The sequence below is a fragment of the Xyrauchen texanus genome, chromosome 26, assembly GCF_025860055.1.
Source record: "Xyrauchen texanus isolate HMW12.3.18 chromosome 26, RBS_HiC_50CHRs, whole genome shotgun sequence".
Classification (NCBI taxonomy): domain Eukaryota; kingdom Metazoa; phylum Chordata; class Actinopteri; order Cypriniformes; family Catostomidae; genus Xyrauchen; species Xyrauchen texanus.
Genome location: NC_068301.1, coordinates 16,618,419 through 16,641,285, shown reverse-complemented (window position 1 = coordinate 16,641,285; position 22,867 = coordinate 16,618,419). Strand labels below are relative to the sequence as shown.

The following is a 22,867-nucleotide window of genomic DNA, read 5'->3' as shown; positions in this document are numbered from 1 at the left end:
TACATGAAAAAAAAAAAAAAAATTCACATTCAGAATGTTCTTATAACTTCCCAGAGGACAGACAGACATACTACAGATGAAATTATTACAATATGATAAATTATATAAGTACAGTAATCCATTTTAGAGGATAGAAGGACTTACTACTTAATCACTAAAATAAAATAAAAAAACTACATTAATATAAAAAATTCACCAAATATAAAATTCACCAAAATATAATTTTGTGACGTTTCCTATAAAATAACTGATTTTACCTGCAGTAAGTTCATTTATCCTCTGGGAAGTTAGCAAAGCCTTTAAAATGAGAAAACATCATTTTGGTGAATTTTAGTGAATATTTTTCTAAAATAACTGATTACTGTACTTATATCATTAATCATATTGTAATAAGATCATCTGTAGTATGTCTGTCTGTCCTCTGGGAAGTTATAAGAATATTCAGAATGTGAAAATGTATTTTACAGTTTTGTTTTTTTCCATGAATAACTATGTTTTAGCGTAGTGAGTGGAGTTCACTCCTGTGCAGTAAAGATAAAGCGGTAGAGTTTCATAGGTGCATTATATTGTTTCTTTCATTGATGGCCTGTGAAGGATCACGAAAGACGAACAAACCACAGTTTGAGATTGGAATGATGGCCAGGAAATGCCATCTAGCGGTTGTAAATGATACTACAAAATCCATCTCTGCATTGTACACGCAATTATAACCAAACTCTGCAATAAATTATCCATAATCCATAAATGAATAAAACAGGGATATGTTCAATACTAAACAATATAAGAGTATTGTATGTATATGAAAAGAACTACACGATAAAAATGTCTTGAGTTCTGTCCATTTTTGGTCAAAAATGAAATCATTCTGGGCTCCATTCTCTTCACAACACAATCATTAAAGGTTCGATGTCTCATTGACATTCCTTGATCTTCTATCAAATGTTGCCGTGTTCTTCACTGAATTTGGCCATGTTTCGGATTTGTTCGGACTGGCCCGACGTTCAGGAATGTTGATGAACCTCCGCTCCCTGCATGCGAAGTTTTCGAACAGATGTTTTCAAGCCGCCAGGGTTTTTTATTTTTATTGAATTGTAAAATTTACAACAATATCTGGCTTAGTCAGAATACACAAGAATATCAGTGCTAACAGGAAACGGAGCACGTAAAATTACAAACAACTTTAGGAAAAGGAGAGTAAATTAAAGTAAAATAATAATAATTAAAGTAATAATAAAAAAAAACATAAGATAAGATAAAGAAACAGTTATAAAATAATAGTTAAGGGGCTTCAATTAATTTTAAGGCATCAATAAAATTAAGGAGTTTTTTTGCTGTTTTCTTCTTCATAAACCACAGGGACTTGTAGTACAATGAAAATTCTCTCTTGAAGACAGTAAATAAAGGCTGTGTTTTTATACATTTACATTTGTGGATGAAAAATTTACTCGAGATAATTAAAGTGTTTAAAAGTATTTCATAGTTTTTGTCTTTCATTGTCATTCCAAATGTGACGTTATGCCGCCAGGGTGGAGTTGCACTTCCAAGATTCCGAATCCCCTCTCTGTGATTGACGGACATATCAGCAAATAGTATATTGGGATTTACACGCACTGTCCAATGAAAAGTTAGCAAATGTGAGAATGAACTGTCGCTGCTGTGTTACTTTAGTTGTAGACGTATTGTCGGCTCTGAAAATTATGGACGGCATTAAACTCAGGGAATGGTATTGCTGAGGTTTTTTTTAAATGCCAAAAGACGTCGGCAATTAAGGCCAAATCCGTATTTATTCGGGTAAGAATATGAAGTTGTTTACATAACGAGTTGACAGTATGTTGGCAGCTAAAGCTAGTCACTTCCTGCTCCGCACAGACGGCGAGAGTTTAGGCCTCCGCTAAGATTTTTTGGGAAAAATTATAATCTCGTGTTAAAATCTCTGTATAATATTTATATCAACATAACTTTAGTTCTGGACATAAACAGCAGTACCATGGGATCTGCCGTGACTTGATCTTATCTTCTCACAAGTTAAATTGGCTGGTATGTTGTGAACTAGCTCCTCCACTCCCTATCAATGGAGGAAGTCTGATGGGAGAACAATTATTCTTTCATTCACTGATATTAAACAATGATCATAAATACTTTTAGCGTCTCTGTACGTCTCTTTTATTTTTAATATCAGAGGAATAGTTAAAGGAGTGTTCCTGGTTCAATACAAGTTAAAGCTTAATCGACAACATTTGTGGCATAATGGTGATTACCACAAACATTTATTTAAACTCGTCTCTCTTTTTTTTTAAGAGCAAAAACATCAAAGTTACAGTGAGGCACAAACCATGGAAGTCAATGGTACCAATTTTTGGAGCGTTTGAAGGCAGAAATGAGAAGCTTTATTTAATAAATGCACTTGCAATAATTTTTCAGTTAAAACTAATAATGTATTATTTGAGCCGTGAAGTAGCCAACATTGTCGTTTTTGAGGGATTATCGGTTTTACGGCGTTACATCACGGCAACGAAGTTATAAAATTGGATATAACTTGACAAAGAAAAGGTTCGTAAGCAATATTTTTCATACTGAAATCATGTTAACATGCATATTGTTTATGTCTTGTGGCTGTAATTGTGTGAAACAGTGAGTTTTATTCATGTTTATGGATTGTCCCCATTCATTTCCATTGTAAGTGCCTCACTGTGACCCAGAATTTTGCTTTTGTTAAAGAAAAGGACGGGCAAGTCAAAATAAAATGTTGTGGTAATCAGCATTATGCTACAAATGCTGTTGATTGAGCTAAAATTGTACTGAACCTGGAATATTCCTTTTAATATATTTTAGATATGTGGAGGAATATTCACAAGAACATATAAAAATGTTCTTATAATGAAATCTCATTTACCTAAACAGCCAAGGTATATCTTTGACCTGTATTGTATCGAAATGGTAGGCAATAACAACAAACTTACTGCTTTAACCCTTATATGCATGGGAAGTTCACGAAACACTTGCATGTATACACCGGCTCGTATATCTATTCATAATTGATCTACAAAATGCACAGATAGTGTAAACTTAAAAAAATAAAAATAAATCTTGACATTTTAAAAATAATGAAATAAAATAAGTTTTGATGTTTTATTTTTTTATATATATCAAAGATATAATGCTACAAATCTAGAACAGGATTCATTAATTTCCACACTGAAATTTCATGAGATGCAACTGGCTGTCAAAATCACATTGAAATACACAATCCAATTATAAAGTAATTATTTATTTTAAAATAATTACTTTTAGTAAAAAGAAGTGGTGCAATGCATTACATTTACAAGTTTCTGACTTTTAATTTAATTACTTTTAAGTAAATTAGAGGTTTATGCTTATCTCTAATATATTATTTATGAAGAATACATTAATTATGGCCCTGTAACAAGTCATTTTGAAGGAGAAATATGAAGTGCTAAGTGTATGACTTATATGTAACCACGAACATGTAAGAAATAAACATTTAGAAATTGTTGAGTCGAAAAGTATTTTAGAAAGTAACTTAAAGTAAAATAATAAGTAATGTTATTACTTTTTCTGTTTTGTGATTCGTAAAGTAATCTGATTGCAATTTTAGAGAAATAATTAATGATTTGTAGTGAATTACTATTTTTAAGTAACTTTCCCAACACTGACTTTGAGTAACAAATAGCATGTTTTTAAATTTGTACATGCATGTGGGATAAAGATAATTGACCATAGTTGATTATCATTATTGCACAGAAAATCAACATGATATATTAATCATTTGTGTAATATAGTACTCAATTGTCTTGTAATAAACAAATAAATTGATATTCTGTTTAAACCTATATAGATATTAAATAATCATATAAAATATAATTTATGGAAGTGCAAAAAAAACAAACTGACATCATTTCATACCTAGTGTCTTTAATGACCCTGTACACGTTTGGTACTGAAACCATTATACATTTTTATTATAAACCTTTTTTCTTTTTTTTTTTTGTTGCAATTTTTGGTTCAGAGTCATTTAAGACCCAAGTTATGCGTTTAAGGGTTAAATGGTCATTGCTTGCTGGTGTTAAAACTGAGTGTAGAGTTTGCAGAGGTTGCATTTTAGCGGAAGAATATCAGCAGCAAAGTTGGTTCTGCTTTGGATGCATACACAGCTGTCAGTGTGGGTGTGTTCGATATGTGTGATGTGAATGGAAAAGGAGCAGCAGTCATATGTTGTAGATCTTACCAGCCCAGCTAATAACAGAATTAGCAACGGATTTAGTATTTGTTTTGTTTACTTGTCTGTTTTGTCTCAAAAGCGTAGAGTGACTGCTGAGTTTCCATCATGCCTCTGGTGACGCGAAACATCGAACCACGGCACCTTTGTCGCCAGACACTGCCAAATACAATCAAGAGTGAGCTGGAGTGTGTGACCAACATAACACTTGCCAACATCATTCGCCAGCTTGGCTCCCTTAGTAAGTGTTTGGTGTAATGGGGTGTATACTGAAGACAATCCAGTTGTGTGTGGCTGCTTTTAACTTTTGATTTAATCATAGGTAAGTATGCAGAGGATGTGTTTGGTGAACTGTTTGTTCAGGCCAGCTCATTTGCAGAACGGGTAAACACACTGGGAGACAGAGTGGACAAGCTGCAGGTCAAAGTCACCCAGTTGGACCCTAAAGAAGAAGAGGGTAAGAGACAAATTGTGTTATACAGGTGATACTATATGGATGGGTGGGGCCTTTGAGTCATCTGTTAGCCTACTTGGATTTAAGAAAATATTCTTAACTCATTGTTTACATGCTGAAAAAATATTGTTTAATGTTGCATTCGATTTGATTCCAAGGTACAGCAGTGTTATTTTAGTTGAACAGTGAAATATATATATATTTTTTTAAATATTTTTCTAATATTCCCTTTTTTCATTTTAGTTTAAGAGGTCATTAAAATCAGTGGGATCTTAGTTTGGGTTGCTTCAAAAGGGGTTTTATAGCATTGATGCAAAATGTGATCAGCCATGTATTTACTCTGTTTCTCCAATTCAATTTCTTTATGCAGTGTCTCTTCAGGCAATCACGTCCCGCAAAGCATTCCACTCTAATTTTATCCAGGATCAGCAGCTATTCATTAGGGATTCACTACCCCAGCCTATCCAAGAGACCTATTTGACCTGCAGCCAGCCACCACCCCTCAACAATCTTAGCATTTACAGGTATATGTAAACACGCCAAATCTTACCATTAGGGTGTCCATTTTGGTGATTTAGCAGTTAATCCATTTGTATACAAGTCTTACACCCTGTCTACACCAAACGTGAGCATCTTGTCAAAAGCAAATAGATCCCATTATAACTAAAGAAGCTGTCTACACTGGGTGGGTCCATTACGATGCTGCGAAAGTAAACAGATGTCGTGTCCCATTTTACTCTACACAAGCTGGTGCTGCTTTAGAACGTAATGGGTGACTAAAATAATGTTTGCATTTATTCTTTATGTGATGGCCACTTATTGCATTTTTATGAATTTTAAGTAATTATGGTAAGATATTGGTGTTAAATTGTGGTGTAAGTAATAGGGAATATATTAATATAAAAATACTAACTGTGACACTATAACTAAAACATGTTGTTTGCTAAATTAAATTATTGGCTTTTTAATTGTTCTAAAGCCAAAACATATTGAATAAATATGATCTATTTACACTCACTTAGCACTTTATTAGGAACACTATTGTGCTAATAATGTGCCCGACATGTTCTTTTGAGGTTGTTGCTCATCCGCCTCAAGGTTTGACTTTGAGTGGTTATCTGAGTTACTGTAGCCTTTCTGTCAGCTCAAACAATCTGGATGTTTTTTTGTTTTTGGTACCATTCTGAGTAAACTCTAGAGACTGTTGTGTGTGAAAATTCCAGGAGATCAGCAGTTACAGAAATAATCAAACCAGCCCATCTGACACCAACAATCACGCCACTGTTGAAATCACAGAGATCATATTTTTTCCCCATTCTGATGGTTGATGTGAACATTAACTGAAGCTCCTGACCCGTATCGTGTTGACTTTATGCATTGCACTGCTACCACACAATTGGCTGAGTAGATAATCACATAAATAAGTAGGTGTACAGGTGTTCCTAATAAAGTGCTCAGTGAGTGTATATCTAAACATATTAAATTAAAATATTATTTACATTGTATTAAATTGGCAGTGTATCTTTTATTGAATAAACGAATCCCCATTAATCTCATAATTTTCTATCAGTCTTTAGAAAGAAAAAATAAATGGTAATAATGTGTGTAAAACTGTCAAACATATTCAAAAGTTAAATTTTGAATTTCCTGCAGCCCTCTTGTGGCCCCCTGGGGGTCCTCAGACCCCAGTTTGAAAACCATGTTTTAAAGTGTGTTCTCATTACTGTTTTTGTTTTTTTTAAGGGAGGATGGTAAGGAGGCTTTGAAGTTCTACACTGATCCTTCTTATTTCTTTGACCTTTGGAAAGAGAAAATGCTTCAAGATACTAAGGATATTATGAAAGAGAAACGTAAACACAAGGTGAGACATACGCACATTGTCACATTTACACAGTACCACCTTAAAATGCCCTCCAGAATACATTGTCTTCTTTAATATGTCTGTTTTTATATAATTTATTTGTGTATTGAGAGTAGAAGAGGAAAGATGACAACCTCAACCGAGGGAACTTCAACCCTCGAAAGATCAAAACTCGTAAAGAAGAATGGGAACGTCTGAAAATGGGGGAGGAGTTTGTTTACCCCAAAAATAATATCATAAGGTAATAAATACATAATGCAAAGTGACTGCACATGGATATTGCACTGTTTTGGTATATAAATACAATTATTGTTATTTAAGTTTTATATTGTTGTGTTTGTGTCAATATGTCTCTTACAGCTCTTTAGAACGGTTGAATGGCAGTACTGGCTCTGGTGATGATACAGGTTTTAATAACTCTGATGGGTATTTAGACCAAAGCACTGGCTCCTACAGCTATGATCCTGGCTCTCCACTTCCACCTCCAATGCAAGAAGACTTACCACCACCACCTCCTGACATGCCGTGAGTATCTTTTCTTGATCTTGTTATTTCCTTACCCTCATGTTGTTCCAAACCTGAATCACTTTCCTATTGCCCCGGAACACACACAAAAAAAAAAGATATTAGGCAGAATGTCAGCCTCCGTCACCATTCACTTTTCTTGCATTTTTTCCATGCAATAAAAGTAAATGGTGACTGAGGCTAACATTCTGCCTAACATCTTTAGTTGTGTTCTGAGGAAATAACAAAGTGATACAGGTTTGGAACAACATGAGGTTGAATAAATTAATTTGTATTTCTGTGTAAACTTCCACTAAGGATCAAGTGTTGATTAATTTTTGAGCTGACAAATGCTTGTTATCTTGCAGTTATCATGATGGACAATCTGGTGCTGTGCACCAGAAGCGTAGCAGTGTTTTAAGCCCCAGTCATCCTCCTCCTGCTCCACCAGCCATGGCTACCTCTCCCCCAGGCCGTCTGACTGTGGCCCCCCCTATGGAACCCCCTCCACCTCCACCTCCTGGTGGGATGGTCCCACCTCCACCTCCTCTAGGATATGATTCTCCCCCTTCTCCTCCACCTACATTCTCCAACGATATTGCTTCCATCCCACCTCCACCACCCATGGATGCCTGTATTCCAGCTCCACCTCCTCCACCCATGTCAGGTGGACCACCTCCTCCTCCCCCTCCTCCTCCTCCCCCAGGCCCACCTCCTCCCTCTGCTTCAGGCCCACCTCCCTCAGGAGGACTTCATGCCACCACAACAACCAAAGCCCAGCCTGCTCCAGCCGCGAGTGATGGACGCAGTGACCTTCTTGCAGCTATCCGTCAAGGTAACATAATCCCCACCCAAACACCCTTAGATAGCTCACTGTGGCCTCTGTTACCATTAGGGATGGGTAAAACATTTCTTTGATTTAGCATCTGGATGGTAACTTTTTCACCTACCAGTTATCGAGCAGTATATTGGTGAAGAAGTTCAGCACAGAGATCCTTTCACTGTGTGTTGAATCAAATTTTAGTTTGACTCTTTCCATGTAATGTGTGTCTAAAGAGATATACACAAACATTTATCATTTAATAATGTCTCTTAATACCCTTTCTGTTCTTCACAATCAGTTGTTGAGTAACAAAAAACAAACAAAAAAAACGCTTCGTTCTTATCACACATAGCACGGATGCAGTAAATAAGCCAATTAAATATACCGTTAGTATGTGGTCAAGCAAAAACTTCTGTGAGGTGCTCGCTGAACTGCCACTATTCTCAAAGAGATTGTACAGTTTTAGCAATACAAATACTTTTAAATAGTACAAATTCTGCATATAAACAGTACACAGAATAAACATGTAATATTAGTATTACCAAAATGATATAATTTTATCGTAATACACCAATTTAGAAGGATCCCTTTATAATTAACAGCATAAACTGAGAAAAAAATGTCTTTCATATATAGCAAAATGGACATAACATACCCATGATTTGGAATTTAATCAAATCAAGCTTGTAAATTAAGCAATACCTAGCCCTATTCACCATTAATGACCTATAACCATAAAACAGGAAAATATTCATTGGTGTGTGTTTTGATCATATCCCAGCAATCTGATATTTTATACTTGTTTGTTATCTAAGACAAAAAATGGACAGATATCCCTCCTCAAATGTTTTAATCGGTTGGTCTTGGTCAGAAGTGGCACTCATAAGTGTCATGGAAATTATGACACTTAACACTTCCACATAGATGTATTTATTTTAGAAGTACACATAATGTCTAGCTTCCTCTTGTAAAAGCAAATCCTAGTTAGGTCATGTCGGTGGTTCCAAAAGGGGTGTGCCATATTGAGAAAAAAGTTTACGCTTGAAATGTTCAAGTCTCCAAATACTTAAGTCAGGAAAATGGGTTATCGTTTGTAAGCATAGATAACCATCACTTCTGCATTCATGTTATAATTATATACATCTGTCCCTTCTGGGATGGCTACATATCCCTCCCCCGCCCACCATTTGGCAAATCGGACCACTCTTCCATTCTTCTTCGGTCCACTTACAGGCAGAAACTGAAACCGGAAGCACCTGCCCACAGAACGATCCAGTGCTGGTCAGACAAATCAAATTCTACGCTACAGGACTGTTTTGATAAAGTGGACTGGAAGATGTTCCAGTCCGCCTCTGATGACGACATAGAGGTCTACGCTGATACCATAACGCGTTTCATCAGGAAGTGCATAGATAATATAGTGCCAACCAAAACAATATGAATCTACCCTAACCAGAAACCGTGTATTTATACCAATGTTCGTGCGTCACTTAAGGCACGGACATCCGCTTTTAATTCCGGAAACTTGAAGGAGAATAAATAAACCAGTTATGCCCTCTGCAAAAATATCAGAGCAGCCAAATGTCTGTACAGGGACTAGATTGAAGGACAGTTCAACACCACTGACTCTAGAAGCATGTGGCAGGGCATTACTATCATCACGGACTTGGAAATAAAAACTGCCGTGAACACCACTGCCTCTCTCGGATGAGCTTAATACTTTTTACATTCGTTTCGAGGTGTACATTGTAGTTTTATTGTATACAGTTTTCTTTTTTTATGTATACTATATATTGTATATTATTAGGTGTATATTGTGTTGTGTAACAATATGTGTAATTGTGTTATGTGTAAATCAGATGTTTATTGTAATTGTCATACTGCTATGTTGCTTGGAACTGCACCCAAGACGTTCACCCACTGTTGCTCTTGTGTATATGGTTGCGACAATAAAGAGATTTGATTTTGATTTGATAAAATAACAAAATAAGGGCTGAAAACATTCACTTAGCAAATCAGCGCCACCTAGAGTTCATGTAGTAGAAACATTAATCTAATTTTAAAAGTGTTTAAAATGGCAATTAATTAGACAAAACATATATCAAATGAAAGCTGTCATTCTCATGAATGTGACTGTATGGTTTGAATTTGTTGCCTTAATACCACAGTTTGAAAGATTTTCAAAAGAATCAAAGTTAAATATGAAATTTGTAAGACATCAAATACAAACATCTCTTTTATGCTCCAATCACTTCTGGTGTAAGCCCCTATTAGCTAACCTTATATCTGCTTTTGTCTATCCAGTATGTCATAAGGGTAAGTAAATGATAAGAGAATTTTCATTTTTGGGTGAACTATTCCTATATTTTTAATGGGCATACATATTCTTGGAAATCTTGGTTTTCAGAACATGCATTGAATTCCAGTATATTGAACCATTGAAATCAAGTTACCTACGTAATGCACGTAAAACTTCACATTATGTCAAAATTTAGTTGACAGAAATCAGGTCTCTTAGAATATGATCTGTCCCAATACAGATGTTTTTGTCTCAAGAATGCTCGGAATCAAATGCTGTGCGAAATTGCAGCAACTTCAAAATCCACACCAACTGACTTTTGAATTCAAGTTACTATGTTTTGCTTTTATATGGCAGAATAGTCGTAAATTGTCTAAGCTTATTGAAATTATGTGTATGTGTTTAGGATTTAACCTGCGTAAAGTGGAGGAACAGAGAGAGCAGGAGAAGAGAGATCACAATGGCAACGATGTTGCAGCCATCCTGTCCCGCCGCATTGCTGTGGAGTGCAGTGACTCCGAGGATGATTCATCTGAGTTTGATGATGATTGGTCTGACTAAAGCTATCATCCCACTCCTCATCACCTGTTATGACCTGTTTAGATCATTCCTTTTAGACATCACACTTCTCATACCCGTTTACCTTCAGTGAAGCCAAAAGCAAAGCAAGGAGGAGCGTGCCAATGATTGTGTCCATGTCCAGACTCTATTCTAAATGAGACCGTGAATTATTTAGTCCATTAGCCTTCTCCTGTTTCGGTTCCTGTACGTCTGTATAATGTGGCCAAAGTAAGGTAAACTGAGACTGTGTGTGTTTTATGTGTGTGTTTGTGTGTGTTTGTGTGTGCACTTGTGGGTATGTGTTTCCATATTTCTCTTTATACATCAGTATCCTATCTGTAAAAATCCCAAATGGATTAACATTTTCTCTATATTAACTAATCACATTAAGCCTTCCTTACTACACTGTAAATAATTACTGTCAATTTACAGCCAAATACCTACAGCAATCTACTGTGATTCTTAAATACAGTAGTTTGATGTTAAAAATGTTGCATTCTGGGAGATCAAGAGCAGGCTCACTGTGAAGTGACTAATTTTACAGTAAATAGCTGTTCTACACAAGGCATTAGGAGAAAATGAACATTTAAAATCGTGATATCATCTTGGTGAAAGCTACAGTGACATTTTGAAACAAATATATATATCATGATGCTTCTGACCAACTCCTCTGTTCTTTATCATCTCACATCAGCCTTCACTTGTCTGTCTATGAGAAGTCAAATAAAAAAAATCAACCTTTGAAGCAATGTACATATTAAATGTACAGTTTTGCCAAGATTGAAAAGTGTATTTTTTATGATAAAAACAAAAAAACAACAACAACCTGCACACAGTACAATAAAAGCATTGCACTGCATTGTAGGTTATAATGGTGACATACACTCACCTAAAGGATTATTAGGAACACCATACTAATACTGTGTTTGACCCCCTTTCGCCTTCAGAACTGCCTTAATTCTACGTGGCATTGATTCAACAAGGTGCTGAAAGCATTCTTTAGAAATGTTGGCCCATATTGATAGGATAGCATTTTGCAGTTGATGGAGATTTGTGGGATGCACATCCAGGGCACGAAGCTCCCGTTCCACCACATCCCAAAGATGCTCTATTGGGTTGAGATCTGGTGACTGTGGGGGGCCATTTTAGTACAGTGAACTCATTGTCATGTTCAAGAAACCAATTTGAAATGATTCAAGCTTTGTGACATGGTGCATTATCCTGCTGGAAGTAGCCATCAGAGGATGGGTACATGGTGGCCATAAAGGGATGGACATGGTCAGAAACAATGCTCAGGTAGGCCGTGGCATTTAAACGATGCCCAATTGGCACTAAGGGGCTTAAAGTGTGCCAAGAAAACATCCCCCACACCATTACACCTCAACCACCAGCCTGCACAGTGGTAACAAGGCATGATGGATCCATGTTCTCATTCTGCTTACGCCAAATTCTGACTCTACCATCTGAATGTCTCAACAGAAATAGAGACTCATCAGACCAGGCAACATTTTTCCAGTCTTCAACTGTCCAATTTTGGTGAGCTCTTGCAAATTGTAGCCTCTTTTTCCTATTTGTAGTGGAGATGAGTGGTACCCGGTGGGGTCTTCTGCTGTTGTAGCCCATCCGCCTCAAGGTTGTGCATGTTGTGGCTTCACAAATGCTTTGCTGCATACCTCGGTTGTAACGAGTGGTTATTTCAGGCAAAGTTGCTCTTCTATCAGCTTGAATCAGTCGGCCCATTCTCCTCTGACCTCTAGCATCAACAAGGCATTTTCGCCCACAGGACTGCCACATACTGGATGTTTTTCCCTTTTCACACCATTCTTTGTAAACCCTAGAAATGGTTGTGCGTGAAAATCCCAGTAACTGAGCAGATTGTGAAATACTCAGACCGGCCCGTCTGGCACCAACAACCATGCCACTCTCAAAATTGCTTAAATCACCTTTCTTTCCCATTCTGACATTCAGTTTGGAGTTCAGGAGATTGTCTTGACCAGGACCACACCCCTAAATGCATTGAAGCAACTGCCATGTGATTGGTTGATTAGATAATTGCATTAATGAGAAATTGAACAGGTGTTCCTAATAATCCTTTAGGTGAGTGTACACAAGCCTTTGCGCTTTAATAAGTGCTTTGGAAATGCATTGGGGCTACAAAAATTAAAAACAAACAAAAAAACCTGTACAAAATTTTTATTCAGACTTAATAGAAGTCTTAGTTTAATTAGTGTTGTTGTTTTGTTACAATAGTTGTGTTTTGTTTGAAGTTATCATCATGGTGATTAGTGTTCTCTTGAGCTGGCACCTCAGACCTTTTTATTATTATAATTCTTCCGGCCAGCCAATTTGTGTTTAAGTAAAACACGAGTTGATGCACTGTGATGGTTGGAAGACAAAACTTAAGGTCAGACTGAATATCTGATCCTAGCTCATAAACCGCATTAAATGTGTCAATAGTGATGCATTACACATAAAAACATAAAGCAAAAACAGTAAAGGATATTTCAGCAAAATTATATCAGCAAATTGAGTGTTTGATGTTTTTGATGAACTTACAGAATAACAGAAGTTGTTAAGACACACAGAGATATCAATTCTCAGCATACAAAACGCAACAATGGTGACAATTAACAAACAAACTTTTACATAAAAAGTAAAAGCTGAACATTAAAATACAAGTATCTTGGACTGCAACAAAAACAACATCAAAATAAACCAGCAAGTAGTAAATTCTTCATGCTGCAGTGCATTGCTGGGAACAAAGCTGTTCATTTCAACAACAGTAGACAGTAAGTAATTTAACAGTATTATGCAGCTAAATTGCAGTTGTATATTGTAGCTGTCAAAAACAGTAACTTGCTGTTAATTTCATGAACGGTAACCGTATTTTTACAGTATAATGCTGGCAACCACAGCTGCCAGTAGTTTACTATTTTTTTTTTTTGTTTGTTTTTTTTTTTTGTTTGATGTGTGGGTAATAATACCAAGGTTTTTCTATAAGCAATTTACTGAAATAATAATCTTAAATATATGTTTGTATCCTGTTGTTTCAAGTTTCAAAGATATTTCGTAAGTGTGCTGCTCATATAAGTAGTCAAATCTTTTCACGCTTTTATGCATGTTTGAGCTTGCCTGTGTAGGGGCTTTTAGAGACTTCAAACTGCAGGATGCTATTTATAATGTTTCAGATTGGGTAAACAACCCATCCACATAGGTGATCTTTAACATTGTCTCATTCTTCACCAGAAAACATTTAACAGGAAACTGAATCCAGTGGGCCAGTCTGTAATATGATTTGGATGTCAATTTGTATTTTGGTCAGTTTTGAACTAACCAATCAGCGTTATAATTTACCTGTACTTAAAGGAAAAGATAAAGTGTCCTCTTAAAGACATTATTCAAGGTTGGGCCATCTTTGATTTTGATATAAGGGATAGACTTCTATCTCTTCAATGCCAAGCACAGTATAAAGCTGCAAAAATGGCTGGATCACATCTGAATTTCCTCAAATCCTGTTGTATGGAGTGTATTTTTATTTTTATTTTTATTTTTTTATGTTCTGGGAATAACATTTTTTCAATGTTTTGTCCGCGGAACGATACAAAAACACTTTAAACTGCAGTGCAGCCCATAGAAGAGACCACATCTATTCACAGCCTCGTTGTCATTCCTGGCAAAAATCAAAGATGGCGCTGCTGTGAATAAGGACTGTGGACCATATTCACGCGTCCGCGTGTCGCAAAGCAGAAAACGTCGTAGTTGGCTAAACTTGAATGGGGGTCAATGGGGGATCACAACTAATTTATTTTTTGCTTACCTGTTTGCTCCAACAGCAAAAAAAAAAAATGTACGATTACGCTTTCACAGCTTTGCAAAAGAAGATACAAAAATATAGAGCGCTGGATAACAGCAGTAAGAAGAGAGAAACGTATCGGTTACCTAACGTAACCTCGGTTCTCTCTAGATGAGGGAACGAGTATTGCGTAAGCTAGCTTACGCTACGGGAAAGATTAATCTTTTCTGAGATATTGAAGCCAAAAAATTATCCTTTATTTTTGTATCCATTGTCAACGCAGTGCGGCAGCTGCAGACCTTGAGCGGGCTAGCTAGCGAGCTCATAGGTTGCTCTGCGGCAACTGCTGCAGCCTATAGACGAGCTTGGGCGAACTCGCATCCAATGAGAGGCGTCCGCGCGCTCACTGCATCAAAGCCCGCCAAAATGGGTGTGACTTGAGTGCATATAAGCGTAGTTCGTAGGCTGGAACCCTGGTTTTCATTGACTGAAGCGAAAAGTCGCTCGTGGCGCGAGCACGGCCAGCTACGCAATACTCGTTCCCTCATCTAGAGAGAAACGAGGTTACGTTAGGTAACCGATACGTTCTCTTACGAGAGGTTCTCTCGTATTGCGTAAGCTAGCTTACGCTACGGGAACCCATTGTCAACGGCGTGCGCGCCAAGCATCCGCTGTATGAGCCCCAGGGAATTAAGGGGGACCCGGGGGAGCCCTTATGAGTGGGGAAATAATATTTGGCCGGCAAGAATGCGGGTCATTGATTGTGTAATACATAAGTACATAGTGGGAAGGGAACGACAGAGCGGCGGTGCTGGTCTGTGTGGAATGTGTCCCATCAGTGCAGCTCACCAGGGGAGCTGTAGCGTATTAAACCGCTAGTAGTTTTGCCTGCAGAGCGGGCACTTCCATATTGTAAAATCTGACAAAGGTGGAGGGGGAAGTCCATCCTGCTGCCACACATATGTCGTGAATGGAAATCCCGCTGGACCATGCCCACGAGGATGCCATGCCCCTAGTGGAGTGAGCCCTAATGCCCAACGGGCATGGCAGGTCTTTTGACGCGTATGCAGCAGCAATAGCGTCCACTATCCATCTAGATAGTGTCTGTTTCGAGGCGGCGAGACCTTTGGTGCGCCCTCGAACGAAACGAAAAGCTGCTCAGAGCGTCTGAAAGCGGCGGAGCGCGCAGTATACAATCTCAGTGCTCTGACCGGGCAAAGGAGATTGGCGTCGCGTTCGCTATCGGATGCTGGCAGCGCCGATAGGGAAATGACCTGTGCTCTGAAAGGAGTACCGATCACCTTGGGAACATAGCCGTGTCTAGGCTTTAAAATGACCTTGGAGTCACTTGGTCCAAACTCAAGACACGCAGCGCTGACAGACAGCACGTGAAGGTCTCCCACACGTTTGACTGATGACAGGGCAGTCAGAAAACGGTTTTGAGTGAAAGGTATTTCAAATCCACGGATTGAAGTGGTTCGAAAGGGGGGGCTTTCATAGTTTCGAGAACTATAGAAAGATCCCAGATAGGAACCGATGGGGGGCGGGGGGCGGGTTCATCCTTCTAGCTCCCCTGAGGAAGTGGATGACCAGCTCGTTTTTACCCCATGACTGGCCGTGCAGGGGTTCAGCGAACGCCGCAACGGCCGCCACATACACTTTGAGCGTGTATGGGGATCTGCCCTTATCCAGCAGCTCTTGTAGAAATACGAGCAGCGACGACACCCCACATGTCCGCGGGTCCAGGTCTCTGTCGGTGCACCATTTTGAGAACACAGACCATTTTGACGCATAGTCTTCTCGTGGAAGGGGCTCTAGCGTGTATGATGGTGTTTATTACTCCTTCTGGCAGAGCGACGGGTAGTCGTTGATCACCCACGCATGCAGCGCCCAGCGCTCTGGGTGGGGATGCCAGATTGTGCCGCAAGCTTGAGAGAGGAGATCTGCTCTCACTGGGATGGGCCACGGCGCTGTCAGTGACAGCTGCGTAAGCTCCAGGAACCATGTCTGATTCTCCCAACGCGGGGCTATGAGGAGCACCGAGTGACGCGTTTCCCTGATCCTCTGCATTACCTGTGGCAATAGCGAGACGGGAGGGAAGGCGTAAAGCGGGTGTCTGGGCCAGTCCTGGGCCAGCGCGTCCTCGCTTTTCGAGAAAACTATTGGGCAGTGAGAGTTCTCTTTGGACGCAAAGAGGTCTATCTCTGCTCTGCCGAATAGGTGCCATAACGTCTGGACTGTTTGAGCGTGCAGGGACCATTCCCCTGGGGGAATATTGTCTCTGGACAGTCTGTCCGGGCCGTCGTTCAGGTGGCCTGGCACGTGCGTCGCCCTCAGCGAGCGCAGGTGGCACTGGGACCAACTCAGTATGCGTTTCGTCAGATGGAATAGGTTCCTGGATCTGACACCGCCCTGATGGTTTAGGTAGGATACCACAGATCTGTTGTCCGAACGGACCAGGACGTGGTGACCCTGAATGACCGGGAGAAAGCGCACGAGCGTGTACTCGACTGCTATCATTTCCAGACAATTTATGTGAAGGAGCTTTTCCTGAACTGACCATAGGCCGAAAACCGGAGAGCCCTCGCAGACCGCGCCCCAACCCGTGTTGGACGCGTCTGTCGAGATGACTTTTCGGCGAGATACAGCTCCCATTGTCACTCCCCGCTGATACCATTCGGCCACTGTCCAGGGCTGCAGAGCTGAAATACAGGTCTGATTCACCTTGATGGGCTGACGGCCTGTGGCCCAAGCCCGGCGAGACGCGCGGGTGTTTAGCCAATGCTGAAGCGGGCGCATGTGCAGTAAACCCAGCTGAAGTACTGCTGCGGCTGAGGCCATGTAACCTAGCACTCTCTGGAATTTCTTCAGAGGCGTGAGGCTGTTCATCTGAAAAGATGCGGCTAGTCGCTGAACACGGCGCGCGCGCTGTGTAGATAAGCGAGCCGTCATTGCCACGGAGTCTAGTTCTATTCCAAGGAAGGAAATTGTCTGACTGGGCTGTAGTGAGCTCTTGGTCCAATTGACTGCAAGACCCAAACTGTTCAGATGGCTGAGGAGAACTGCTCTGTGAGACAGAAGCTCCATATGTGACTGTGCCATAATCAGCCAGTGGTCCAAATAGTTCAAAATTCGCAAACCCTGACTCCGCATGGGTGCGAGCGCCGCATCCATGCACTTCGTGAAAGTACGGGGTGCTAAGGACAGGCCGAACAGAAGGACGGTGTATTGATAAACCTGGCCGTCAAAGGCGAATCTCAAGAATGGCCTGTGACAGGGATTTATCTGAATCTGAAAGTATGCATCTTTCAGGTCGAGAGAAATAAACCAGTCCACCTGGCGCACATGCGCGAGGAGTTTCCTGATTGTAAGCATTTTGAACGGTCTTTTTGCAAGCACCTTGTTCAAAACCCTGAGATCTAATATGGGTCTGAGGCCGCCGTCTTTCTTGGGAATAAGAAAATAACGGCTGTAAAGCCCCGACTCGCTCAGAGAGGGTGGCACTTTCTCTATGGCCCTTTTGCACAGAAGGCTTGCTATTTCTGAACGAAGCATGCACGCTGCTTCCGTGTTCACAGTGGTTTCGAGCCGCGCTCTGAAGCGAGGAGGGCGGCGATCGAACTGTAGCAAATAGCCCTGTTGTATTGTGCTTAACACCCACTTGGATATCCCTGGAATAGCTTCCCACGCTTTGAAGCGTAACGCTAGAGGGTGAATGGCCAATTCGCTCTGATTGCCGCACACAGAGCGCTGAACAAAATGTGTGAGCGCGTTTAGTGTGTTTATGCATGATTGCTCGCAGACAGCATGAACAGGCTGTTTTGTGAGTGACCTCCCGATTGGAATGAATGGGGAAAGAGTCACATCTGTTACGTGATGCGCAAGCATAGTCATGGGCACGGGACTTACACACAGAGGAATGTTTGCTGGCCGTGTAACAGAGCGGGCAGAGAATGGGCGTGCGCACGTATTCGTGGGCGCCTTTATTGACTCTAGCGCTCGAGCGGTTCATAACCGCTTTATGTGAGCGTCCTCTGGTGGGGAGTGGGATGTGTTATGCTTGTGTGTAGGGGTGAACACTGGGTTGTGGGCACATTTTCTACACATAAGACATGTTTGCTGTTTACAAGATTTATTTGGGTCGCCGTGAAAACAGCGTTTGAGTGCAGGCAAGCGGGCAGTGTCACCGGCATGTTGGCTGCTAAATTCACCAATGCAGTAGCCTGAGAGAAGGGGACTGACAGGGGGCGAAGCTTTGATGGTGGTCCGGCCGCGGCGGGACTGAGCCGTCGTTTGTTCAACACAGTTAGGAAGACTTCGGCTGCTCGGGTTTCAGCGTTACCTTAGATCGAGGCCCGCGGGGGGGCGGCGGTCTGCGGCGGCTATCTGAGCATGATCGAGGGTGGCCGCCCTGTCGACGCTGAGAAGTCTGAGTTTGTTGAACTGGGTGCTGTGAAGAGGCTCGTGCAGGAGGCTGATCACGTGAGCGGCCTGCAGAGGAGCTAGCGCGACGCGGCAGGAAGAGGTTCATGGCTTGGGTGGCTTTCTGGACTTCTGAGAAGCGATCAACAATGCCACTCACCGCGGAGCCGAAGAGACCGGTCGGAGAGAGCGGTGCATTGAGGAACGTGGAGCGCTCTGCTTCTCCCATGTCGGCTAGTGTTAGCCACAAGTGTCTCTCTGTCACAGTCAGCGAGGCCATGCACTTCCCTAGAGCTTGGGCTTCAGCTTTGGTAGCGCGAAGGGCGAGGTTTGTCGCGCCGTAGATCAGTAACAGCCTCTGGGTGCCTGCCTTTCTCATCCCACTTCGAAGAAGGTCTGCTTGTAGGATCTGTAAAACGGCCATTGAGTGCAGAGCAGATGCGGCTTGGCCGGCGGCGGAATAGGCGCGGCCAACATAGGCGGAAGTCGCTCTGCAGGCCTTAGACGGGAGCACAGGCTTGGAACGCCATCTCGCGGAGGGCGGACAAAGGTGTGCTGCTACCGAGTCCTCGACCGGGGGGATGGAGGAGTAGCCTCTCTCAGTGGCGCCGTCCACCGACGCGAGAGAGGTGGAGACGTGGGAACGGGACCTGGCTGAAAAAGGAGCTTTCCGCGACTTTGCAAGCTCCGTGTGTAATTCCGGCAGGAAGGGAGCGGCCCGGGCCGCGGGTGTAGAGCGGCGATGGCTTTGAAGAAAGCAGCCGTCGAGTCTGTTGGGTGCCTGCTCAGGGGGCGGTGACCACTCGAGCCCGAGGCGGTCGACGGCCTGTGTGAGGAGCGTGTTAACTCCCCTTCGACTCGGCGCGGGTCCTGCTGGATTCCTGGGCCGAGGAGGAGGCTTGGGAGTCTGACCACTCCTCGCTGTCCGAAGCCATGATGGAACAGCGGCCCTTGTCCTCTGCCTCGTCATCCGAGATGGCAGCAGTGCGGCCGCTCGGCGGCAACTGCGCGTCCCGGGGGGGCGGGGAGGGTGAAAGCGATGCTCGAGGGAGAGGCTCCGGCGAGGCAGTCGCTTCAACCACAGTTTCCGGCAGCCTTTGTGAGCGGCGCTTCTTCCTGCGCGGCTGAAGGTAAGGCAGCGCGGTGGTTTCTGCTTTGAGCGCTTCGAGTCGAGCCCGCAGGGTCGACATCGGTAGCTCCTCGCAGAAATCGCATCCGCCCTCGGTGAGGGCGAGCTCTGCGTGCCCCAGTCCCAGGCAGAGAGCGCAGATGATGTGGCGGTCTCCTGTGCTGAGAAGGGCGCGACATGAGGCGCAAGTGGAGCGAGGCATCTTGAAAAAGACGCTCGTACTCTTTTGTGAATAGTTCGTGAGAACTAGCTTGCTGAATAAAAGGATACGTCGTCGGATGGCGTAGCTTCGCAGGATGGCTGAAGGTGGCTAAGGCGGCCGGCTTCTTCTAGCGCTGTCCACGCTTGCTTGATGCCCCTCGAACGGCGACGCGGCTTCCAGGTCAGCGATCGCGAAGAGCTTCGCTGAAGAGATGAAAATCAGGGTTCCAGCCTATGAACTACGCTTATATGCACTCAAGTCACGCCCATTTTGGCGGGCTTTGATGCAGTGAGCGCGGGCGCCTCTCATTGGATCGCGAGTTCAGCCCAAGCTCGTCTATAGGCTGCAGCAGTTGCCGCAGAGCAACCTATGAGCTCGCTAGCTAGCCCGCTCAAGGTCTGCAGCTGCCGCACTGCGTTGACAATGGATACAAAAATTAAGGATAATTTTTTGGCTTCAGTATCTCAGAAAAGATTAATCTTTCCCGTAGCGTAAGCTAGCTTACGCAATACGAGAGAACCTCTCGTAAGAGAACGGGACACATATATTTTTTTTTTTTTACTTTTCCAGGGTCATATAACACAATGTATAATGTTATAAATGTAAACTAAATATTTTAAAATTGGAAATATAAAAAAAAGTTTGCTAAACAACAACAGTAAATGTACAAAAGTTACAATTTATTCATTATAAACATTTTCCATAAAACTTCAAGAACACATTCAGTCATACATTTGGATGTTTTGTGCAACATTAATACATTAATAGTACGAACAGGGCATTTGTAAAGTATAAAAACATAATTCTGTCAGAAAACCAAATGGCAAATAATTTGATATTTATATATGTGAGTAGGATTCTAGTACAAACAAAATTCAGACATGTTTCATCTCAAAAGTCAAGTCATTGTAAAGTGCAAATGATTTAATTCTATCAGTAAACTCTGAATTTCAGAGGATGTAAACGTATGAGGCACACATTTCAGACATTTACAGCAGACAAGGGGGGTTTCTTCTCTGCTTTACTCCATTTTGTTGGCAAATGATTTGTAATATGAAAAAAGTATTTCCTCAATATAGTGTAAAAAAGAGATGTTGACTCAAAAGTTTGCAGAAGAGATTGACTTCCTAACACCAGTCAGACCGGTGATATGGCAACTGGCACAGTGATATGAGAGACTGTGTTTCTTGTATGGCACCACATGCTCTTCAATGAGCTTTAAGAAGACTATGTTCAGACATCACTGGGTGTGTGTGTGTGTTTGTTGGGCATGTTTGGTAGACAGCAGCAGCAGGCCTGTCGCAGCACTCTCTGTATGTGTGTGTTTCTGTAGGCATAGATCAGAGGGTTAAGCAGAGAGTTCCCAGTGACTGGAACCAAGGTGGCATACGTATACAGAGCTGGGGATGATCCATCACCTAGGAGCCCATACAAGGCAAAGGGTATCCAGCAGCTGGCAAATGTAGCAAGGATGAGGGCAAGAGTGTGCACCCGACGACGTGTGTGTGTGCGTGCAGATGGGAGTGTGTGTCTCTGGAGGGCGATTTGATGTGAGTGATGGAGTACAACTTGGCAGATACGGGCATTCAGCTGCAGCATCAGAGCCAGGGTCAGCAGAAAACCACCACACAGGGTTGCCAGGTGCACCCGAGTCAGAGGCCGAAGCACACTGCAAGATTCAACATCTTGCAAGCAGTTCCAACCCAGAGCTGGTAGTGCACCCTGAAGTCCAGCAAGAGTCCAGCCAACAGCAAGAGCGCAACGTGTTTGGGTGTGTGCCCGGCGGGAACCATAAGTCAGTGCATGATGCAGAGAGAGGAAGCGGTCCAGAGTAATACCCAACAGAGAGAACACAGACGCAGTGAGTGCGCTCACCAAAAGACCCACACTCCCCAACTCTAGAGCTTCTGAGTACACACAACGCCGAGACAGGAAGTGCAATAGGAGCCCCACTCCTGCTAGGAAGTCTGCCCAGGCTAGGCTGCCAATTAGCAGGAACATGGGTGCCCGTAGAGATGATGACGAGAAGATGGTGGCCACAATGACTGCATTTTCACAGCAGATCAGGGCACCTGATACACACAGGGCTACATCCCATGGAGTCATCACTGTGGCCTCCAGGGGTTTAGGGGTAACATGGGAAGGTGAGAGATCCAGCAGTTCGTCCATCGCCAAGAAGACGTCTAAGCCCGCTTCAGAGTTGTTCAGGGCCATTACTGTGGAAAGAAAAAATATTTTAGTCATGCAATTCACAGCACTCAAAAAATTAAGTTATTACCCTTTCTTAATTTAATTTGAGAACGTTTTTACAAAAAATCAATAATTTAAAGTTATTTTAATTGACTCATAAATTAGGTAAATTAGGTCAAATCAATGTACTATAGTGGATTTAACTCAACTTTATTAAGTTCATCAAACACAATTAAATATTTTTTCATTTAATAAATGTTCTTATGTTGGTCCAACTTAATTTATTTTATTAATCAGTAGTATATGCAAGGTGAGCAAGCGTAAGGACAGTGAAACTGTTGCACTATCAATTTAATAGCAACTCAAATTGAGTATCATTTGAAAGTGAAAGT

At 41.8% G+C, this 22,867-nt stretch overlaps 2 protein-coding genes across 4 annotated transcripts in view; one reads left to right on the top strand and one right to left on the bottom strand.

The window, feature by feature from the left end:
• Positions 1-1,642: 1,642 nt before the first annotated feature.
• On the top strand, positions 1,643-11,652 carry LOC127619733 (actin-binding protein WASF2-like). Of its 2 annotated transcripts, none has more exons than XM_052092698.1 (9): positions 1,643-1,791; positions 4,320-4,478; positions 4,560-4,694; positions 5,062-5,215; positions 6,435-6,552; positions 6,669-6,793; positions 6,913-7,077; positions 7,425-7,891; positions 10,585-11,650. In XM_052092698.1, the coding sequence occupies exons 2-9, from the start codon at positions 4,346-4,348 to the stop codon at positions 10,737-10,739; spliced, it is 1,452 nt and encodes a 483-aa protein (XP_051948658.1). In that variant the 5' UTR covers positions 1,643-1,791; positions 4,320-4,345; the 3' UTR covers positions 10,740-11,650. The 2 variants fall into 2 exon arrangements, with proteins under 2 accessions (XP_051948658.1, XP_051948660.1); XM_052092700.1 differs by having other exon boundaries at positions 1,647-1,791; positions 4,325-4,478; positions 10,585-11,652.
• A 9,367-nt stretch (positions 11,653-21,019) lies between these two features.
• Positions 21,020-22,867, bottom strand: part of LOC127619942 (G-protein coupled receptor 12-like) — a 40,990-nt gene continuing 39,142 nt past the window's right edge. For both annotated transcript variants that reach the window (XM_052092977.1, XM_052092978.1), the window contains one exon: positions 21,020-22,501. In XM_052092977.1, the coding sequence (XP_051948937.1) occupies positions 21,519-22,499 (981 nt within the window). In that variant the 5' untranslated portion in view covers positions 22,500-22,501 and the 3' untranslated portion in view covers positions 21,020-21,518. The remainder of the gene's footprint in view (positions 22,502-22,867) is intronic.